At 40.7% G+C, this 17,970-nt stretch overlaps 2 protein-coding genes across 2 annotated transcripts; both read left to right on the top strand.

Annotated features, from left to right (window-relative positions):
• The first annotated feature begins 76 nt into the window (after positions 1–76).
• LOC118814855 (DDRGK domain-containing protein 1-like) lies at positions 77–10,304 on the top strand. Its single transcript, XM_036580687.1, has 9 exons — positions 77–273; positions 1,424–1,573; positions 3,096–3,235; positions 4,642–4,743; positions 5,578–5,700; positions 6,552–6,590; positions 6,710–6,766; positions 6,900–6,948; positions 10,009–10,304. Exons 1-9 carry the CDS (start codon positions 186–188, stop codon positions 10,167–10,169), a joined length of 909 nt encoding a protein of 302 aa, XP_036436580.1. The 5' UTR covers positions 77–185; the 3' UTR covers positions 10,170–10,304.
• A 1,204-nt stretch (positions 10,305–11,508) lies between these two features.
• Positions 11,509–17,261, top strand: LOC118815124 (transmembrane protein 127). The gene is made up of 4 exons (XM_036581060.1): positions 11,509–11,849; positions 13,741–13,943; positions 15,061–15,222; positions 16,844–17,261. Exons 2-4 carry the CDS (start codon positions 13,766–13,768, stop codon positions 17,170–17,172), a joined length of 669 nt encoding a protein of 222 aa, XP_036436953.1. The 5' UTR covers positions 11,509–11,849; positions 13,741–13,765; the 3' UTR covers positions 17,173–17,261.
• The last annotated feature ends 709 nt before the right edge of the window (positions 17,262–17,970 follow it).

Raw genomic sequence — 17,970 nt, 5'->3', positions numbered from 1 at the left:
TCATATTAAGGTCTCCGAGCAGCTTACGTAGCAGCGGCTCCGAGCCGGTAGGTGGCGCACCGCTTCATAACGGAGGCGGAGGATATTGGAGAGCGGCGTCATCTTTAGGCCCGTGTTTACACTCGTGTGTTGATGTCCGCTTCATGTAACGTGCCGTGTTGAAGTCATAAATACCGTAATTAATAATGGACATCGCTCTTTATCTCATAGCTGCAGCGATTCTCATAGTTCTGATAGTCTTCGCTGTGAAGGTCCGGGGGCGCGCGGAGGAAGGTAAGAGCGACTTTACTGCGAGGACATTAATGCTTAAGACCCTTCAGAGAGAAGTCTTTAGTCTTATTCAGCTAAACGTATTTGCGGTCAGTCGGTAAGTACGAAGAGATAAGCTTGGGAAAGTCAGCTGGGCAGCTGTCAGTAACTCGGCCTGACCGCCTGAACTGCTCTCACTAACACAGTACAACCAGGGTTGCCAGATTGCTTCTATAAAATGATAAAAAACTGGCCAAAATGCATGAGAAATATACACCGAACAGACACTTCATTAAAACCACCTCGTTTGTTTACACTTACTGTCCATTTTATCAGCTCCACTGACCGTATAGGAGCAGTCTGTAGTTCTACAGTTACAGACTGTAGTCCATCTGTTTGTCTGCATACTTTACCCTGTTCTTCAGTGGTCAGGACCACCACAGAGCAGTACTATTTGGGTGGTGGGTCATTCTCAGCACTGCAGTAACACTGACGTGGTGGTGGTGTGTTAGTGTGTGTTGTGCTGGTGCGAGTGGATCAGACACAGCAGTGCTGCTGGAGACTAGTTGTAGTCTCAGACAGATTTTCCACATTTGACCTGTTCTTAATGGACTCTGAAACTGTTATATAAATTATGAATGCCTGAATAATTATGTCTTTTATATATATATATATATATATATATATATATATATATATATATATATACACACATCAGGCATAACATTATGACCACCTCCTTGTTTCTATGCTCATTGTCCATTTTATCAGCTCCACTTGTGTTAGTGTGTGTTGTGCTGGTCTGAGTGGATCAGACACAGCAGTGCTGCTGGAGTTTTTAAACACCTCAGTGTCACTGCTGGACTGAGAGTAGTCCACCAAACCAAAGGTGGTCCTTCACAGGTTCTTGAGTAAAGAAAATGGTTCTATATAGAACCCTTTGCATGACTAAGCGGTTCTTTACATCATGAAACATTCTTTGAAAAACTGTGAAAATGTGCATGAATGTGTTCTAGATGGTGCTATACAGAACCTTTTTGAAAAAAGGTTCTATATGGCACCCTAAAGGTTTTTCTATTGTTGCAAGCTTGGCATTGTAACAATAGAAGAACCCTTTTCGTAAAGGTTCTGTATAGAACTATCTACAGCACATTCTTCATCAATCCCTCAACAGCTGACCATGAAGATCGTCAGAATGTGGTTGCGCGAGTTGCAGCGGCCCCGCGAGTGGCGGAGGAGCGAGGGGCCGGCATGCCCCGCCGCCGCAGAGGTCTCGACAGGATGATGGCACAGAGACGCGCACAGCGGGACGCCCCAGAGAACGGTGACACATCTGCCACATCTGTGCATGTAGTCAATTAGCATGCGCAGTAATGTCCTCATTGGCTTCTATTATGAGTGTTTTGAGTTAGAAATGTGTTTATCAGGTTGTTTTCGTTTACAGAGCCCTGGATTGACAGTAATATTCGACCCTATGTTACAGATATGACAGTTAATTAGGGTGGAGTGTTCATTTAAAGAGAAATTTCACTGATTTTTTTAAGAAATTCAGGATAATTCAGTCATCAAGCTGTAAACAAAGAAACAAGAAACAAAGAATTGTTCACTGTAGAGAAACTTACCAACTCGGATTTCTTCACAGTTGTGGCGATAGGAACCAGGGGTCACAAAAATATAAACATTTTATACTATCTATATGATATACTATCATTTTAACTATGTAAAACCACCTACATGTGTCTTCTTTGTAGAGTTTTTATATGTAATATATACTATATATCAGGGGTCTTTAATTAAAATTCAATAAGGTCCAGTTAGAGAAAATTTCCTCAAGCGAAGGTCCAGAACATCATAATGTCTAACTTGCATCATGATTCAGTGCCATATACTGTTTACTGAAGTAGCCTAGTAGGTATATCAACATCTTATACAGTCAACAACTGAATATCAAATCAAATAAATTATAATTCAGTCATATTTCAACAACATTTATCATCAGTTTTCTGTTTTTAGAGAACGTCATGTACAATAATCTGACTCACTTTCTTGTCCGACTGCTGTTTCTCGCCTCGTCCCTCCCCTGTGTGTGCGTCACTCACTCGAGTCTCAGTGCTCATCGTAATGCACAGATCTGATTGGCTGAGTAGCGTCACGTGTGATATTTACAACGCATGTGATTGGTCTGTGAGTCTCCCGAGCCGCTAAAGCTACCGTAATGACTAGAAATGACATGTGGATTTAAACAGGACCACCCCATCAAAATTAAATAATTGTCCATCGTTTATCAGTTATAGGTCCAGGTCCACATAGGACAGCGCCTGTGTCCGGACTCGGACCGCGGACCGCCTATTAGTGACCTCTGCTATATATACAATATAACATATGTAATGTATGTAATATATACTATATAATAGTAAAATAGTGGTAAACCTGTTTTCTTCAGGGACTAATTTGCCTTGAATGGACACAAAAAATACATTTTAGAGCAAAACTTTGTGTCAAAAATATCATAAAACATTGTCTCAGACATCAGCAAGCATCTCATATCCATTTCATTTACTAACTTTCTAGCATGAAGGCATTAAACTCTTCAGACGTCTGGTTCCTGTCACCACCACTGTGAGCAATTCTGACATAGTAATTTTCTCTAGAATGAAGCATTTCACAAAGTGGCTTAGTCAAAAATGTCAAATATAATGTTTATTTATAAATAAAATATATGAAACTAAAAAGGTTGTAATATTTTCCAATTATTTCTATCATTATCATTTATGAAAACACTCAGTCGACTGAGATTTTTGATCAAATTAACACTGCATGTTTGTGTTTTGTTGCCTCTTCCTCAGAGAACATTGCTCCGGAGGTAGATGAGGATGAGGAAGATGAGCAGCTGCAGGCTGAGGAGCGCCCCCAGGCTGCAGGGAAAGTGGGCGCTAAGAAGATGAGGAAGCTGGAAGAGAAACAGGCCAAGAGAGCACAGAGGGAGGTGAGAGACTGGACTCACAGAAACAGAGAAGCACTGTATAAACAAATAAACAAACGGTCACAGAGTTACTGAAGCAACATTAGACTGTTTTTAATGAATTTAACTAGTTTTTATTTTTTAGTTTTTAATTTTATTGTTTGGCTTTTGATTCCAGTCTTAAGACTGCATTAATAGTTTTAGTTCAGTTTTTATTTAGTTTCAGTTTTTCAGTTTGGGTTTTGATGAATGTTGTGATAGTAGGTATTTGACTGAACTCAGCTCGGCTTCAGCTTTCCTTAAAAACAGCCCAACACAAAAAAGGTCCACTTCTAAACTCTCTTCCATGCACTAAAAAACTAGAACTAAAGGTTTTGTTCTCAGTAATTCTGTTAAGTTTTAGTTAGTTGTGCCTTCAACATTACAGTTTTGATTGTTTTTGCGTTTTTGAAAACAAGTTTATTTATATTAAGATTTTAATGTTTTGTTATTATATTTTTTTCACTGCTGGTTTTAACTTTACAAATAGTTCTTGTTAACTATAAAAACCATGATAAATACCAAATAACCAATTGTCACATTTAGGCCCAATCCCATTTCACCCCCTCCCCTACCACTGAGCCCTTAGCCCTCTGTTTTGCGCGTTCACGTCTAGGGGGAGGGTGTCCCAATTTGTGTTGAGATAGAGGGGTAGGGCGAAGTGTTAGGGCTACATGACCCTCCAAACGGAGGTTTTTCAGTGTTATGAGGAAAAAAAGAACAACAGACAGCAAGATGGCTGAACAAGAGACCAAAGAAATCCACAAATGTGAGACTTTTCTCTGTTAAAAATTTACTATAACCACTGTATTATCTTAGTTTAATGTCGTTTCAGTGTATTATGGCTGTTTTCTTCATAACAAGCATAAAAAAATCACTAACTGTATGCTAATGCCTCGGTAGCTAGCTAGCTAACTTTCCCGTTCCACCTTAAATAGTCCAGCAGTTCTGATGCCCCCCTCTTTGAAGTCATATGATGCCCTAAATGTATCTAAAGCCCAGCAGTGAGGAGCTGAACTTTACCCTCCTCTGCTGTCACTGCAGACTGGCAGGGTCGCCTACAGAGCAGCGCTAGTAGCTGTTAATGAAGTGATGCTCTTTTTATTTGAGGGTCCCATTTCAGAGGGAAGATTTCAAACACTACCCCTTGTAACTCAGTTCCAAGGGGTTAGGGTGACACTCAAAAACAAGGGATAGGGGTAAAAAGAAGAAAGGGGATTGGGCCTTAGATGCTCTCAGATGCTCCGTCCACATGTTCACTGCATTCTGATTGGCTGTCAAGAGTGTGTTTTTTTTTTTTTTTCCTGCAACAAATCTCAATCTAGCCCAACACATCTCAGATGTACTGAATGTCTGTTAACATAAGGGTGGTCTTGTGTTCACTGAAACAGGCTGAGCGGGAGGAGCGAGAGGAGAGGAGGCGCATGCAGGAGCTGAAGGAGCAGGAGAGGAGGAAGGAGGAGGAGAAGGAGAGACTGCAGGAACAGAAACAGGTCACTGCAAAGCGCAGTTATTCACAGTGGCCAGCAGGTGTCACTACATATACACCACGTCTGTTCATAGTTTCTGGTTTTGTTCATCTGGTACTAAATGTGAATTGCTGAGGGTTTTACATGCATGAAATGATCAGTGTGTCATTTCATGCCCATAAACAAGTCTGACTGGCCACATTTTAAAATATGGCAACCTTAGACTGAGGGATACGGAGGAAACGTAACATCACGACACTCGAAGATGTTGCTTTAGAATATTTCGCTTGCAAACAAATTTGAGAATAGAAAAAACGGCCATGGAGTTTTTTTATTTAATCCTCGCAAAAATTCTGTTCTACAGAGAGATTCACTCGAAAGAGGCCCTGAATATTCTGCTGTAACTCCCATTAGGATGAAGCAATCTGAACCAAAAAAATATACTACATAAATGTCGCGACGGCTGTCCGGCATCTACCTTATCGCTCCGACGCAGGGGCATCCTGGCCTCTTCGAAGCTCCATTTACTGAGGAGCACATTGTTTCATTCAGATTGCTACGTCCTAGAGAGAGTTATTACAGAATATTCGGGGCCTCTTTCGAGTGAATCTCCCTGTAGAAGTACTGAAAATACCCACAATATACTCATAAAAGCATTCTGTGACAGAATTTATCAAAACAATGATAAAATATCATCTTATTGCCCACCCCTAAGGCACCCTAACATCCTGCAAAGTCTCCAGAGGCTTCTAGTTTAAGTAATTTCACTAAATAATAGTAATAATATAGAATACTAACAGTAATCAATTGGATTTAGCTGTTACAGTAGACTATACTTATATATTTCTTCTGTTTCAGGAGGAGGAGCTGCGGCGTGCTAAAGAGGAGCAGGAGAAGAGGGAGGAAGAGGAGTACCAGCGACTCAAAGAGTCCTTCATCATCGAGGAGCAAGGAGAGGCTGATGAGCTCACTGAACAGGAGGTGCAGCCTTTAATATCTAATTCAGCTTTTAAGCCATAGTTTGTTGAAAAAATGAATTAAAACCGTCTCCCCCCCCAGCAAAGGGACATTAGTGTCCAAAGCTTGCTTCTGTACCGTCCTGGGCAAAAGTTTGGGTGCACCTGGTCAGATGACATGTTTTGTTGATTTTTTTTAAGTGAAAATGTTCTACAGAGAACATATTACTGTGCATTTTAACACACAATTCCTGTTTATTTGCTGATTTTAACATATTGGGGAGAAAAAATAAAAGGTAAAAGGTGGCCTGTGCAAACATTATGGCTTATTTTACATTTTATGTTTTTTGCCCCATATTCAGCATATAAATAGAAATTATACTATAAAACGTGAAGAAAAATGCATATTTAAGCTTGTTCCCCATGCTTAAATCATCACATACTTGCCCTAACCTTAAGTAGTTTAATGATCTCTAAAAGACTTGCTTATGTGGTTCCTGACCTTGTATGGCACACTATTATCTATACACATGGGCACGAGTGTGTTGCACAGCTAAAAACAGTAGCACCCACCTTGACGCCTGAATATTATCCATACATTTGTCCATCTTTATAGAAAAGAGTATGTCATACAGTGTCAGAAACCACATAACTACAGTAGGAACAAGGGGAAAATGAGTATATTAATTGTTCTTTTGCTTGAAATTCAGCTTATCATTGATTTTACACTGAATAGTCTGGGCAGAGTGAGTAGCGAATGGGATTTTTCCTGTAATTACTGTAAATGCAATATTTGTGGCACTTACAAAATCAGTCAGACCGTGTTCTTCAGATTCATTTTGACGATTTCTCCTTCTTATCTTTTATGTCTTTCAGTCCCGCAGCTTGCTCCAGGAGTTTATCCAGTACATTAAGGTGTGTAAGTGTCTTCACATGGCCCAGTCGCCCCAAAGCCCCTCTTTGTTTGATTTACACTATGTATTAAGTTCTAGCTGTACCCATGTTGTTTAATTGGAAGTCTGCTGTTTTCACAGGACTCGAAGGTGGTGTTGTTAGAAGACTTGGCGTCCCATTTTGGAATGCGCACACAGGTAAGAAATATGGTTTCTTCTCACCTCACTAGTATAAAAAGGCTGTGTTTAGAAATATTAGAAATTACTGCCCCAAACGCAGCTCGAAAGTCCAATTTCAGTCCAGTATAATTGCTCTTCTGAATCTTTTTAGGATGCTATTGCCAGACTGCAGGACCTGATAGCAGATGGTTCACTTACAGGTGAGTTACACTGCAGAGTGAACAATCATGGTGCATGCTGACATATTTAGTGAGACTGAAAATGTGTACATCTATAACAGTGTTATTTAATGTGATGGTTCAGCTGAAAATCTAATTTAAACTCGGACGAAAACCTCGTATTTCCAAAACGGTGACTTTACAGCAGAAGGAAAAAACCTGCTTTACTTTTAATGTAAGTCAATGGAACCAGAGTTTTTTCCAGGTCATTTTGGGCCGTTTATTTTGGTCCATTCATCATGAAATTTACACACAATGTAAAGGACAACAGGTATTTTCAGATTTTATCAAAAACTGAAAAACGAACAAAAATGGAGATACGAGGTTTTCCTCCCACAGCAGCGATATGTGGTTTCACTGTGTGAAATACTTTCATCTATAAACATGGAAAAAAGTAGAAAAACAGAAGTAGCTGCCATATTGAAGCCTAAAATATTGTCCTCTTTTCAGGAAAACAGTAGGGCTGAAGGATTGTTTTTATATCTACATTATAATATTAAAGATATTATATTTGTATTATTAAAATAAAGTTAAAGGAGGAACATTTAACCTAATAACGCAGAACTGCCCGTAGATGAGTTAGGCCAATCAGAAGTAACCCACAAAATGTGCAACAACCACATCTAAGTGGAAGTCCAGCGCACTACATTCAGCATTCTCAAAGACTGAAAATGTGATATGCTGACCTCCTTATCTTCCTTATCTTAAAAATAATGCTCTGAAGGGGTAAATTTAAATTGGGGCGAAACTTAAAGGGCTCATATCATGGAAAATCGAATTTCCCTCACTTTTTGGAAATAAAAGTTTGAAGTAGTATGTAAACGTTGTTAAAGTTTCAAAATGGGCCGTTCAGTGTCCAGTCCATATATTTCCATATATGGAAACTAAGCTGCAAAAACAGCTTACAGTGATGCCTCAAGAACCAAGTCATTTACATTATACGTAATGTGGACAAAAGTATTGGGACACACCTCTTAATCATTGAGTTCAGGTGTTTCATTCAGTCTCATTGCCACATGTTTATAAAATCAAGCACCTAGCCATGCAGTCTGGCTTTTACACACATTTGTGAAAGAGTGGGTCGTTCTAAAGAGCTCACTGAATTCGAGTGAGGTGCTGTAATAGGATGCCACTGTTGCAACAAGCCAGTTTGCAAAATTTCTTTCCTTCCTCAATATTCCACGATCAACTGTGAGTGGGGTAAAGCGCCGCCACTGGACTCTGGAGCAGTGTAAACATATTCTGTGGAGTGACGAATCAGCTTCTCTATCGGTCAGTCTGATGGACGAGTCTGGGTTTGGAGAACGTTACCTGCCTGACTGCACTGTGCCAGCTGTAGAGTTTGGTGGAGGAGGGATGATGATATGGGGTTGTTTTTCAGGGGTTGGTCTAGAACCCTTAGTTCCAGTGAAGGGAAATCTTAATGCTTCAGCACCAAGACATTTTGGACAGTTCTATGCTTCCAACTTTGTGGGAACAGTTTGGGGAAGAACCTTTTCTGTTCCAGCATGACTGAGCCCCAGTGCACAAAGCAGCTCCATAAAGGCCTGGCTGGGTGATTCTGGTGTGGAAGAACTTGACTGGCCCTCACAGAGTCCTGACCCTCAACCCCATCCAACACCTTTGGGATGAACTAGAACGGAGATTGTGAGGCAGGCCCTCTCGTCCAACATATGTGTCGACAGAGGAAAAGATAAAATACAAGATGAAAAAGTGTTACATGGGCCTTTTAAAGTAAAAGGGTAACATAAGGCCAGAAATCACTTACAATATGCCCAATTATAGACAATAATCACAATTTATACAGCAGTTAGTTTCAGCCATGCAAGCTGATTGGTTGAGAGGCGTTCTAACTGTGTTGTTATTTCGCCATAACATCACAGCTTTTCACAAACACTGTATCACTGCACTGAGATGCCGTTGCTAAGCAACGAGTTTGACGAGTTTGTTCTTCTTACTTTGCCACAAACAGAAAATGGACACTTTTAAGATCACTTTTGACCGACAGCCGATTTGGTCAGACTCTGAAGATGAGACGACACTAAATTCCCAAACTGTCATCACCACTGAGCAGCTTTTCAGTCGGCAGCTGTGACAGAAGAACAGCTAAACAACCTGGAATCAGCCACAAATTAACCCAACACCATTCGCCAAACGTGTAGTCTGATCTTCAGAGTCTGACCAAATCAGACTGAGCCATAAAACTGCTGCAACAAAAAACAAAAAAGCTGCTCAGTGGTGATGACAGTTTGGGAATTTAGCGTAAGGAGCTGGAGAACGAACTGCCGGCTGTGCAGCGAGTGGGCGGAGCTCGTTACTCTGACGTAGCAACAAGCTGCTTGTTAAGGAACTATAATTTGGTGAAGGAACTGCGAACATTAAAACATATTAAACGCCGCGTTCACGGCGCAGTTTATTAATTTATTACTTTATTTATTTAACTGTTGTATAAAAGCAATAGAACACTCAAGGTTGTGTGTTATCGCTAATAACATCACGGCTGTGATGATCTACGGCGACCAAATCACAGCCGTGATGTTATTTCGCGATAACGCACTCCCTCTCGTGTTCTGTTGCTTAATTAATCACAATTACAGTAATGATCAGAAAGATTCCAATATGTTCCCCAGATCATTCAGAATGTCATACCATGTCAGAAACCACAAAAGCAAGTCAATTAAAGTTTACTAAACAACAGTTTGAGGTGAATTTCTGATCATTTAGGCGTGCGATTTGCACAATGCTAAACCGGTGACTATAAACTTGCATTACTTGTTAGCCACATTAGCCTCGTAACTCCAGTACAATACTAAAGAAGCAAACTTCAGACGCCAAACATACTTGGCAGATTGGCTACATTTGGGTAAAGGGAAAAACTGTGTACGTTTGATTTTTGGCCGAACTTTCTCTTTAACTCTAATGCTATTCGTTTTTAGGGTTTATTATTATTTATTATTTATTATTCTGAACTTCTAGTGTTTCTTTCTCTGATGGTCTCTCCCACCCTGATTGTTCTCTCTGCTATTCCATCACACTTTTCAGGAGTGATCGACGACAGGGGGAAGTTCATCTTCATCACTCCTGAAGAGATGAACGCTGTGGCTCAGTTCATCAAACAGAGGGGAAGAGTGTCCATTTCAGAACTGGTCCAGGCCAGCAACACCCTCATCAACCTGACGCCTACGATTCAGAGCACATCCTGATTCATGTCCACCACCAGTGGAGATTCTAACTTATGCTCAGAGAAATCATGGAACGTTTTTACCAAACATGCCATGAGTATTTTTTCTAAAACAGTGTGAATAATAAAGGGAGCCTGATCTGTTTGAGTGCTGTGATCAGTTGTTTTTGTCAGTACGGCATTGAGAAGTGTGAAGTCCAAGCCCTAAAGCTGACCACACGCTTGTAATCTTACTGGACTTCTTCTTTTTCTGTTTCTGCTTTTTCTTTGCCCATATTTCTCAAACGCAGCTTCTTTAAAAACGACTAAATACGCTGAGGAAAGAGCTGCTTAGCACATACTGTGCATGCTTTCCGCTGGTCTTTTCCTATAGAGCAGTGAGAATCAACACCAAACCTGTTTCAGTTGCTGCACCATGCAATACTACATGATGAACAAAAAGATTTTGGCCTTAAAATAATTTTTCATGTCAGAGATGCACATGCAGAGGCAAAGTAGTACACAAAGAATACTTTTTTGTATATTTATGACCATTTCTAACATACAAAAGCTGGAAAAGAGACATGTAGGTTTGGAATACTAAATAAAATGGCTATATTTGTGTTGCAGACATGGTGACCCCTGACTAGAATCAACCATTTCACATCAAACTTTTCTGAATGACTTTGTTTACATCCCAACTGGATTATGCAGCAGGCTCGTATCTATAGCTGAATGGGGAGGTGCAGGAAGCCCCAGAGATTTTAATAGGGTGGCACAAAAAAAGTGTTTCTATATTAAAATGACATAAAAAGTGATGTGTTGTTTTTTTTCTCTGTACATAATACATCTGTCCATCATTTCCACATGAATAAAATATTACATCAGTGCAGCTGATAGTATGTATTCTAGTCATTCTAGAGGATATCCTGTGTTTGAACAGTTAAATTAAATCACTTTTCAGCAACTTTAAGAGAAAAACATTTCAAATAGATAGCTGTGGTGAATTGTGGGTGGCACGACTGAAGGGACCCAGTGCATGTTTATCCACCTGTTTGCTCTGGAAATTAGCAAGATGTGTTGATTATTAAATGCAGCATCATCATACTCACCCTGATGGCAGATTTCACCGTAAAGCATAATTGATGCTTTATTGATGATGGTTGGCTGACTGTCTCAAATTTCTCTAACTGTGGTGGCCAGAAGGGTGGCCAGGCTTCATTCTATAGTGGCACCGGCCACCCCTTATCACCCCTTGGCTGTGCTTCTGTTGTGCAGAAATTTTGAAAAATGGGTGGAATTCCCCTTTAAGGACCGTTCGTAAGCTTGTGTTTGGTGTATCGGGGCCCGGCCGCAGGGGGGCGCTGCACTTCCAACCGCTGCGTAGTGATCCTGCACAACCGTGTAATAAGAACTGATCGCAGCCGCTTTTTTCGGCGTTGTCATCACGTTTAATCGTTTTTTTTACAGCTTTTCTTGAGCGAACGACATTTCTGCCACACTTGTCTGCCTTTTGCGGGATGTCTCAGCCGTTCGACTCCAAAAAGAAGACCGAAATAACAGAAATAAAAGCTCTGTTCGTCTCGTCGAGCCGTCAGCTGACCGTACGAAACGTCACTGGACATGTGGATCATTCATTACTGCGGCTTTCAGTGAAGTAACGGTCGTTTTGACCGACGATGTGGGCGAAAAGAGACAGATTTTGACCCAAAAAACAGTCCAGGTGAGAGTATTTTGCTCGAAAATGGGGTCAAAGTTACGGTTGTTAGCTTTGACGTTGGCTTCCTATTCGAATTTCCCCGTTCCACCTTAAATGGTCCGGCAGTTTCATTCTGGCGCCTGATGCGCCTTAACGTTACTCAGCAGTATTTAAGGTGGAACGGGGAAATTCGAACAAGAAGCTGGCGAATAGGAAGCCAACTTGTTTACGGTTGCTGTGTTTTGGAGGTTTCCTTGCTAACACGACTAATTTACACTATTTAAACTGACTAACACCGTTTTAAGGGCGACCTCAGACAGCACGCCTTTATCGTTGACTTCCAGTAAACACAAGCGGCATAAGCCGCGTCCCAAATCCACTCCCTGCTCCCTATATAGTGCACTACTAGCAGGGCGCTTACTATCCACACTTTCTTAAAAAAGTACTTCAGGTTAGATGCTGAACAGTGTGAAATTTGGCCATTTGTCCCTAAATGTGAAGTATGTGTTGATACTACTAATACTAACTTAATTAACAACAGACGAAAGGGTAATTCCACCAATATTTCAAAATTTCTGCATACATCAGTCGTTGAGGTGTAAACAAAGTTATTCAGAGTGGTTTGACTTGATGATGCATTCTTTATAAAACTACAGTGGTGGTTGTAGTGACCAAGAGTCCCAGTGTCTACAGAGCAAATTGTGTTTACTCTCTGAAACCACCAGCATAATTTGTTTCGTGTAATAACTTTCTATAATAAACTCTTCAGACGTCTGGTTCCTATCGCCACCACTGTGAGCAATTCTCACTTGGTAGGTTTCTTTAGAACGGAGCATTTCACACCAAACCACTCTAGATGACTTTGTTTACATCTTAACTATTAATTTTTGCAGAATTTCAGAAGCCGTTGGTGGAATTCCCCTTTATGTTTCAAAAGAATGAACTGTTTTCAGCCACTGTAGTGGAGCCCCTGTCCACAGCTGTCTAGATGATGTAATCATAACATCGGCTGATTAATTAAAAAACTCCATCTGAAGTACAACTACACCACTGCTGTATGGATCAGTCGGCTACGGCTGTTTCCATGGTTACGCTACAGCTGTTTCAATGGTTACTTTACAGCCATTTCCATGGTTACACTCCAGCTGTTTCCATGGTCACGCTGCAGCCATTTACATGGTTATGCTACAGCTGTTTTCATGGTTACACTACAGCTGTTTCCATTGTTAGGCTACAGACTTCATGGTTACGCTACAGCTGTTTCCATGGTTACACTATAGCCATTTCCATGGTTGCGTGACAGCCGTTTCCATGGTTACACTACAGCCGCTTCCACAGTTGCACTACAGCCATTTCCATGGTTATGCTACAGGCGTTCCCATGATTATGCTACAGGCGTTTCCATGGTTATACTACAGCTGTTTCTATTGTTACGCAACAGACATTTCCATGGTTACACTACAGCCGTTTCCATGGTTATGCTAGACCTGTTTCCATTGTTACGCTACAGACATTTCCATGGTTACACTACAGCTGTTTCCATGGTTACACTACAGCCCTTTCCAAGATTACACTATAGCCGTTTCCATTGTTATGCTACAGTCGTTTTCATGGTTGTGCTACAGCCATATCTAACCTTACACTACAGCTGTTTCTATGGTTACGCTACAGTCATTTCCATGGTTATGCTAGTAAGAAGTTTTGAAACATTCGCCATTACTGACTGAACGTTTCAGTAAAATTAGGGTGATTAGGGTGACCCCTAATCCTCACCCCTAATCCTCACCCCTAATCCTCACCCCTAATCCCCACCCTTCCCTCACTAAATATCTCAGAATAATAATGAGAGTAATAAAAGAAACTCAAATTTAGAAAAGTTTGTTCTCTGCAAATCTTCTGTGCTGTTCCTCCGCAGTCTGGGCCTTCACTTCGACCCAACCATGACCCTGAGTTTGACCCCCGCCGCCATGTGCCAGTGCTTCACTCTGGTGTCTCTCTGCACCTCCATCGCCGATCCCAACTGGATTAACGTACAGAACGGCTCAGACTCGAACAGCAAGCAGCTCATTTACGGAGTGGCATTCACACTGCGCTCTGCACAGAACCTCACACACACCGGTAGGAGCTGAACCGGCGTGATAATAATTATAAAAAGCAAAGAAGTATTGAAGTATTATTGATAAAGTGATTAAGTGATTGATTTTGCTGTTTCACAATCTGATATTAGTGGCTTGCACTGTAAACAGTCACTACTTTGATGCACTAGGTGGCGATGTGAAACCAGCACAGCTGTTTGGAGCATTAGCTAGTTAGCTGTTCTTAGTTTCAAAATTATGGAGAGTAAAAAGGTCTGAAGAATGAACAGGTAGTAGCAAAAAGAGGCCTCTTATACGTTCTGCAAGTATATAAATACTACTCAGACTTATTATTAAGATAAGGATGAAAGATTAAAGTCTTTTTGTAATCAAAATCTCAATTTAAACAAGTGCAGTGTTACAATTTTAATTTTAATTATATGATTTAACATTGTTTTAATGAGCTTTAAGTGGGAAAATTGTGCCTGATAACTCGTGCCTGCGAACTAGCAAATTACATTTATAACGCATGTGCTGGTCTTCATAATATAATACACCGATCAGGCATAACATTACGACCTCCTTGTTTCTACGCTCATTGTCCATTTTATCACGGACGTGGTGGTGGTGTGCTAGTGTGTGTTGTGCTGGTCTGAGTGGATCAGACACAGCAGTGCTGCTGGAGTTTTTAAACACCTCAGTGTCACTGCTGGACTGAGAATAGTCCACCAACTAAAATATCCAGCCAACAGCGTCCTGTAGGAAGCGTCCTGTGACCACTGATGAAGGACTAGAGGATGACCAACACAAACTGTGCGGCAGCAGATGAGCTATCGTCTCTGACCTTACATCTACAAGGTGGACTGACAAGGTAGGAGTGTCTAATAGAGTGGACAGTGAGTGGACACAGTGTTTACAAACTCCAGCAGCACCGCTGTGTCTGATCCACTCGCACCAGCACAACACACACTAACACACCACCACCACGTCATGGACTACAGCCATATCACTCAGCCCTGGGAGGTTTCAAGGTTTTTCTGTTGTGTCCTGATTTGGCATGAAAACTGAGTGATATGAGTTGTTATCGATTGATATGAAGAAGAACTGTCACTCATATGACTGTAGCGCTCCTGTTGAAGCTGTTCTTGCCGTTGTTGTAGGTCCTCTGGGTGGAGTGAATGGACTCGGGATGAGGCTGCTCTACACGCTGGCTGCCATGTGCTACAGCGCTGTGCTGCTCTCCAGCTCCTCCTTCTTCTTGGACTTCCTGGGCGCTGGGTTCAGCCACTCCAGACTGGTGTCGTCGCTTCATGTCTCCACAGGTGAACCCTGACCCCGCATTCACAATAGCAGGCAACGCAGCGACAGACGACTGGTCATTTCCTTTGGAGGGAGGCGGTTTGTAGCTGTGACAAGCAAAATTGACAAATGAAGTTTGTTAATTTAATGCAGATGAACTACAACCGTAATGAAGCACCTTAACAGTATAGATGAATTATTGCGAACTTCATTTATGTGCTATAACTGCTTATGAATTAGTTTGGTAAGATGTTTATGATGTGTATGATTTTTTTTGGAGAGTGAAGAAAGCCTTACAGAAGGCAGAGGCAGCAGCAGAAAGAGCCCCTTTCTGCAAAATGTAATGTTCAATTTCTATTTATTTGCTGAGTTAAACAAATTGAAAAATATAAATCATAACATATAGAATGTGCCATAACATTTACGCACATTTTATGATTTACCGTTAAATGTGTTATTCAGTTTACAATATAGCGTTCATGAATGGTTTAAAGTTGGTTTATTAACGGTTACTAATTAAGTCAAAAACGCCTTAAAAGTGAATAATAAGCAGTTATAACACAAATAAATAGGGCAGCAGTGAGCTGTCATATGTGATGAACATACATATATATATATATATATATACATACATATATATATATATATATATATATATATATATATATATATATATATATATATATATATATATATGTATATGTGTGTGTGTGTGTGTGTGTGTGTATATATAATGTCTCACTGCTGTTATAACTGCTTATTACTCAATTCAGGCTCCTGTATATAATGAAGCACTAAATAAGATCAGTAACCAGCAAGATCTGACCCTTAACAGTATAGATGAATGTGTGCTCACTATTTGGCAAGCAACAGGTCACTATTGCTCACTTCGTTTATGTGTTATAACTGCTTATGAATTAGTTTTGTAAAGTGTTTATGACCCAATAAATAACCATTAATTAACCATTCTAAATCAATTTTAAGGGCAATTTTATTGCAAAGTTGTACCATTTATCCTCATATAAACTTATATCCACAATTGATATATTAAGAAAAAAACAGTAAAACATAGAATAAATATTTTTCACATTTTTTTTTTTGTCAGAATATAAACCGTTTACGCCTTGCATGCAGCAGAAAGAGCAGCCTTAAACACACCCACAGGAGGCAAATTTGGGGCATCTTTAGTTCCTCTTTGCCTCCTAATGTGAGCGTATGGTTACCATAATTTCTCACTATATTGTTAGCACATGATCATATAGCCCTCCACTATGGCTAAGTGTTAAAGGGGGATTCCACCCATTTTTCAAAGTTTCTGCATAATTCAGTTGTTGAGATGGTTTGGTGTGAAATGGTTCGTTGCAGAGAAGCTTACAGACTCAGATTTCTTTACAGTGGTGGTGATAGGAACCAGGGGTTGCCATGACTACAACGCAAATATAGCCATTTTATTTACTACCCAAAAACACCAGCGAACCTACACAAGTCTTCTGAGTATTTATATGTGATATGATGATAAAAAAATAGTGATAGTTCTGAAAACTATGTTTGCGGACCATTTTGACAGCTGGTGTAACTCCACAGTACTGGCAGTTAGGCTGTGTTGCCATCATGATTGTTCTTCCTTTCTCACTCTCTCCTCAGCCTTGCTGTGTTTGGTGGTCCTGGGGGTCAGCGGGGCGTGTCTATATGTAATCCAGCAGAACGTGCAGAAGGAAGCACTGGGCCCTTCCAGCCATACCAGTGGACTCTACGCCTTACCTGGAGAGAGCTTTTTCATCGAGATCTTGGCCCTTTTCTTCTCCCTCATCGCTGTGGCCTTTAGCTTCTGCTGCCCCCTAGAGCCCATCGCTCCATACCGGGACCTCTCTGAGGAGTCTGTAGATGGAGAGGGAGAGAGGGAGCCGCTGATCGGAGGGACGGGAAAGGACGGAGAGGCGTGGGGAGAGGGAGACTGGCCCAATACTGATTAGTCTTTACATGTTTTTTAAGCATCGTTGCTGTTGTAGGAACACCTCGCATCCCAGAAACGGTAACTTTACATGAGCAGGAAAAAAAAAAACAGTAACTTTTAAAGTATGAGATTTTATTCCAAGTAAATTCGGACCATTCCTATTGGTCCATTCGTCATGATATGCTCTCAAGAACACTGTGAAATGCTACTGGACAAAACTGTTAAACTGTTTACTTGAGATATATTTTCTGTCCCTTTTTATGCAAATGGTATTGAAGCCTCCACTCTTAGAACTAAAGGTTCCTAAATTGTTCTTGGCATTTTAGCAACCACCCGGAATAACATAGTAACACCTCAGCAACCACGTGGAATTTTGTAGCAAAGACTTCGTCTAGCCAACTTAAAGCTCGTTCACAAACTTTCCTCTTCTGGTTGATGCAGAACATTTACATTATATGGAGGAACTTTTAACGTAAAATAGGTTTAAAAGGTTCTTCACACTCATTTACAAAAGGAACCATCGATTGAAGGGCTCTTTAGGGAACCAAATTTGGTTCTTTTATGGCATCGCGTAACATAACCTTTATTTTTAAGAGTGAACACTGTAAACAGTGTAAGCAGGCTGTCGAACCACCTGTTCCAATAGCATTTTTAACAAGCCCTCGTTGCCTTTGCCTTGCTGTTTCCCCGTGGGGGGGGGAAACCCTGACGCTAACAGGGACGATGGAAGGTGTTTTGAGTTCAGAAGGTTGCAGATTACCCCCTCTTTTATAATGACGGCTACATGGCTAACAAGAACAAAAAGGAGGTGCTCTAA

This window comes from Colossoma macropomum, unplaced genomic scaffold, assembly GCF_904425465.1.
Source record: "Colossoma macropomum unplaced genomic scaffold, Colossoma_macropomum, whole genome shotgun sequence".
Taxonomy (NCBI): domain Eukaryota; kingdom Metazoa; phylum Chordata; class Actinopteri; order Characiformes; family Serrasalmidae; genus Colossoma; species Colossoma macropomum.
This window is presented reverse-complemented; position numbering and strand designations above follow the sequence as displayed.

Coding starts and splice junctions, on each gene's coding strand:
- LOC118815124 (XM_036581060.1), top strand. CDS start 13,766: ATGACCCTGAGTTTGACCCCCGCCGCCATGTGCCAGTGCTTCACTCTG. Junction 13,944..15,060: donor ACAGAACCTCACACACACCG/GTAGGAGCTGAA, acceptor CCGTTGTTGTAG/GTCCTCTGGGTGGAGTGAAT. Junction 15,223..16,843: donor GTCGCTTCATGTCTCCACAG/GTGAACCCTGAC, acceptor CTCTCTCCTCAG/CCTTGCTGTGTTTGGTGGTC.
- LOC118814855 (XM_036580687.1), top strand. CDS start 186: ATGGACATCGCTCTTTATCTCATAGCTGCAGCGATTCTCATAGTTCTG. Junction 3,236..4,641: donor CCAAGAGAGCACAGAGGGAG/GTGAGAGACTGG, acceptor TCACTGAAACAG/GCTGAGCGGGAGGAGCGAGA. Junction 6,591..6,709: donor AGTTTATCCAGTACATTAAG/GTGTGTAAGTGT, acceptor CTGTTTTCACAG/GACTCGAAGGTGGTGTTGTT.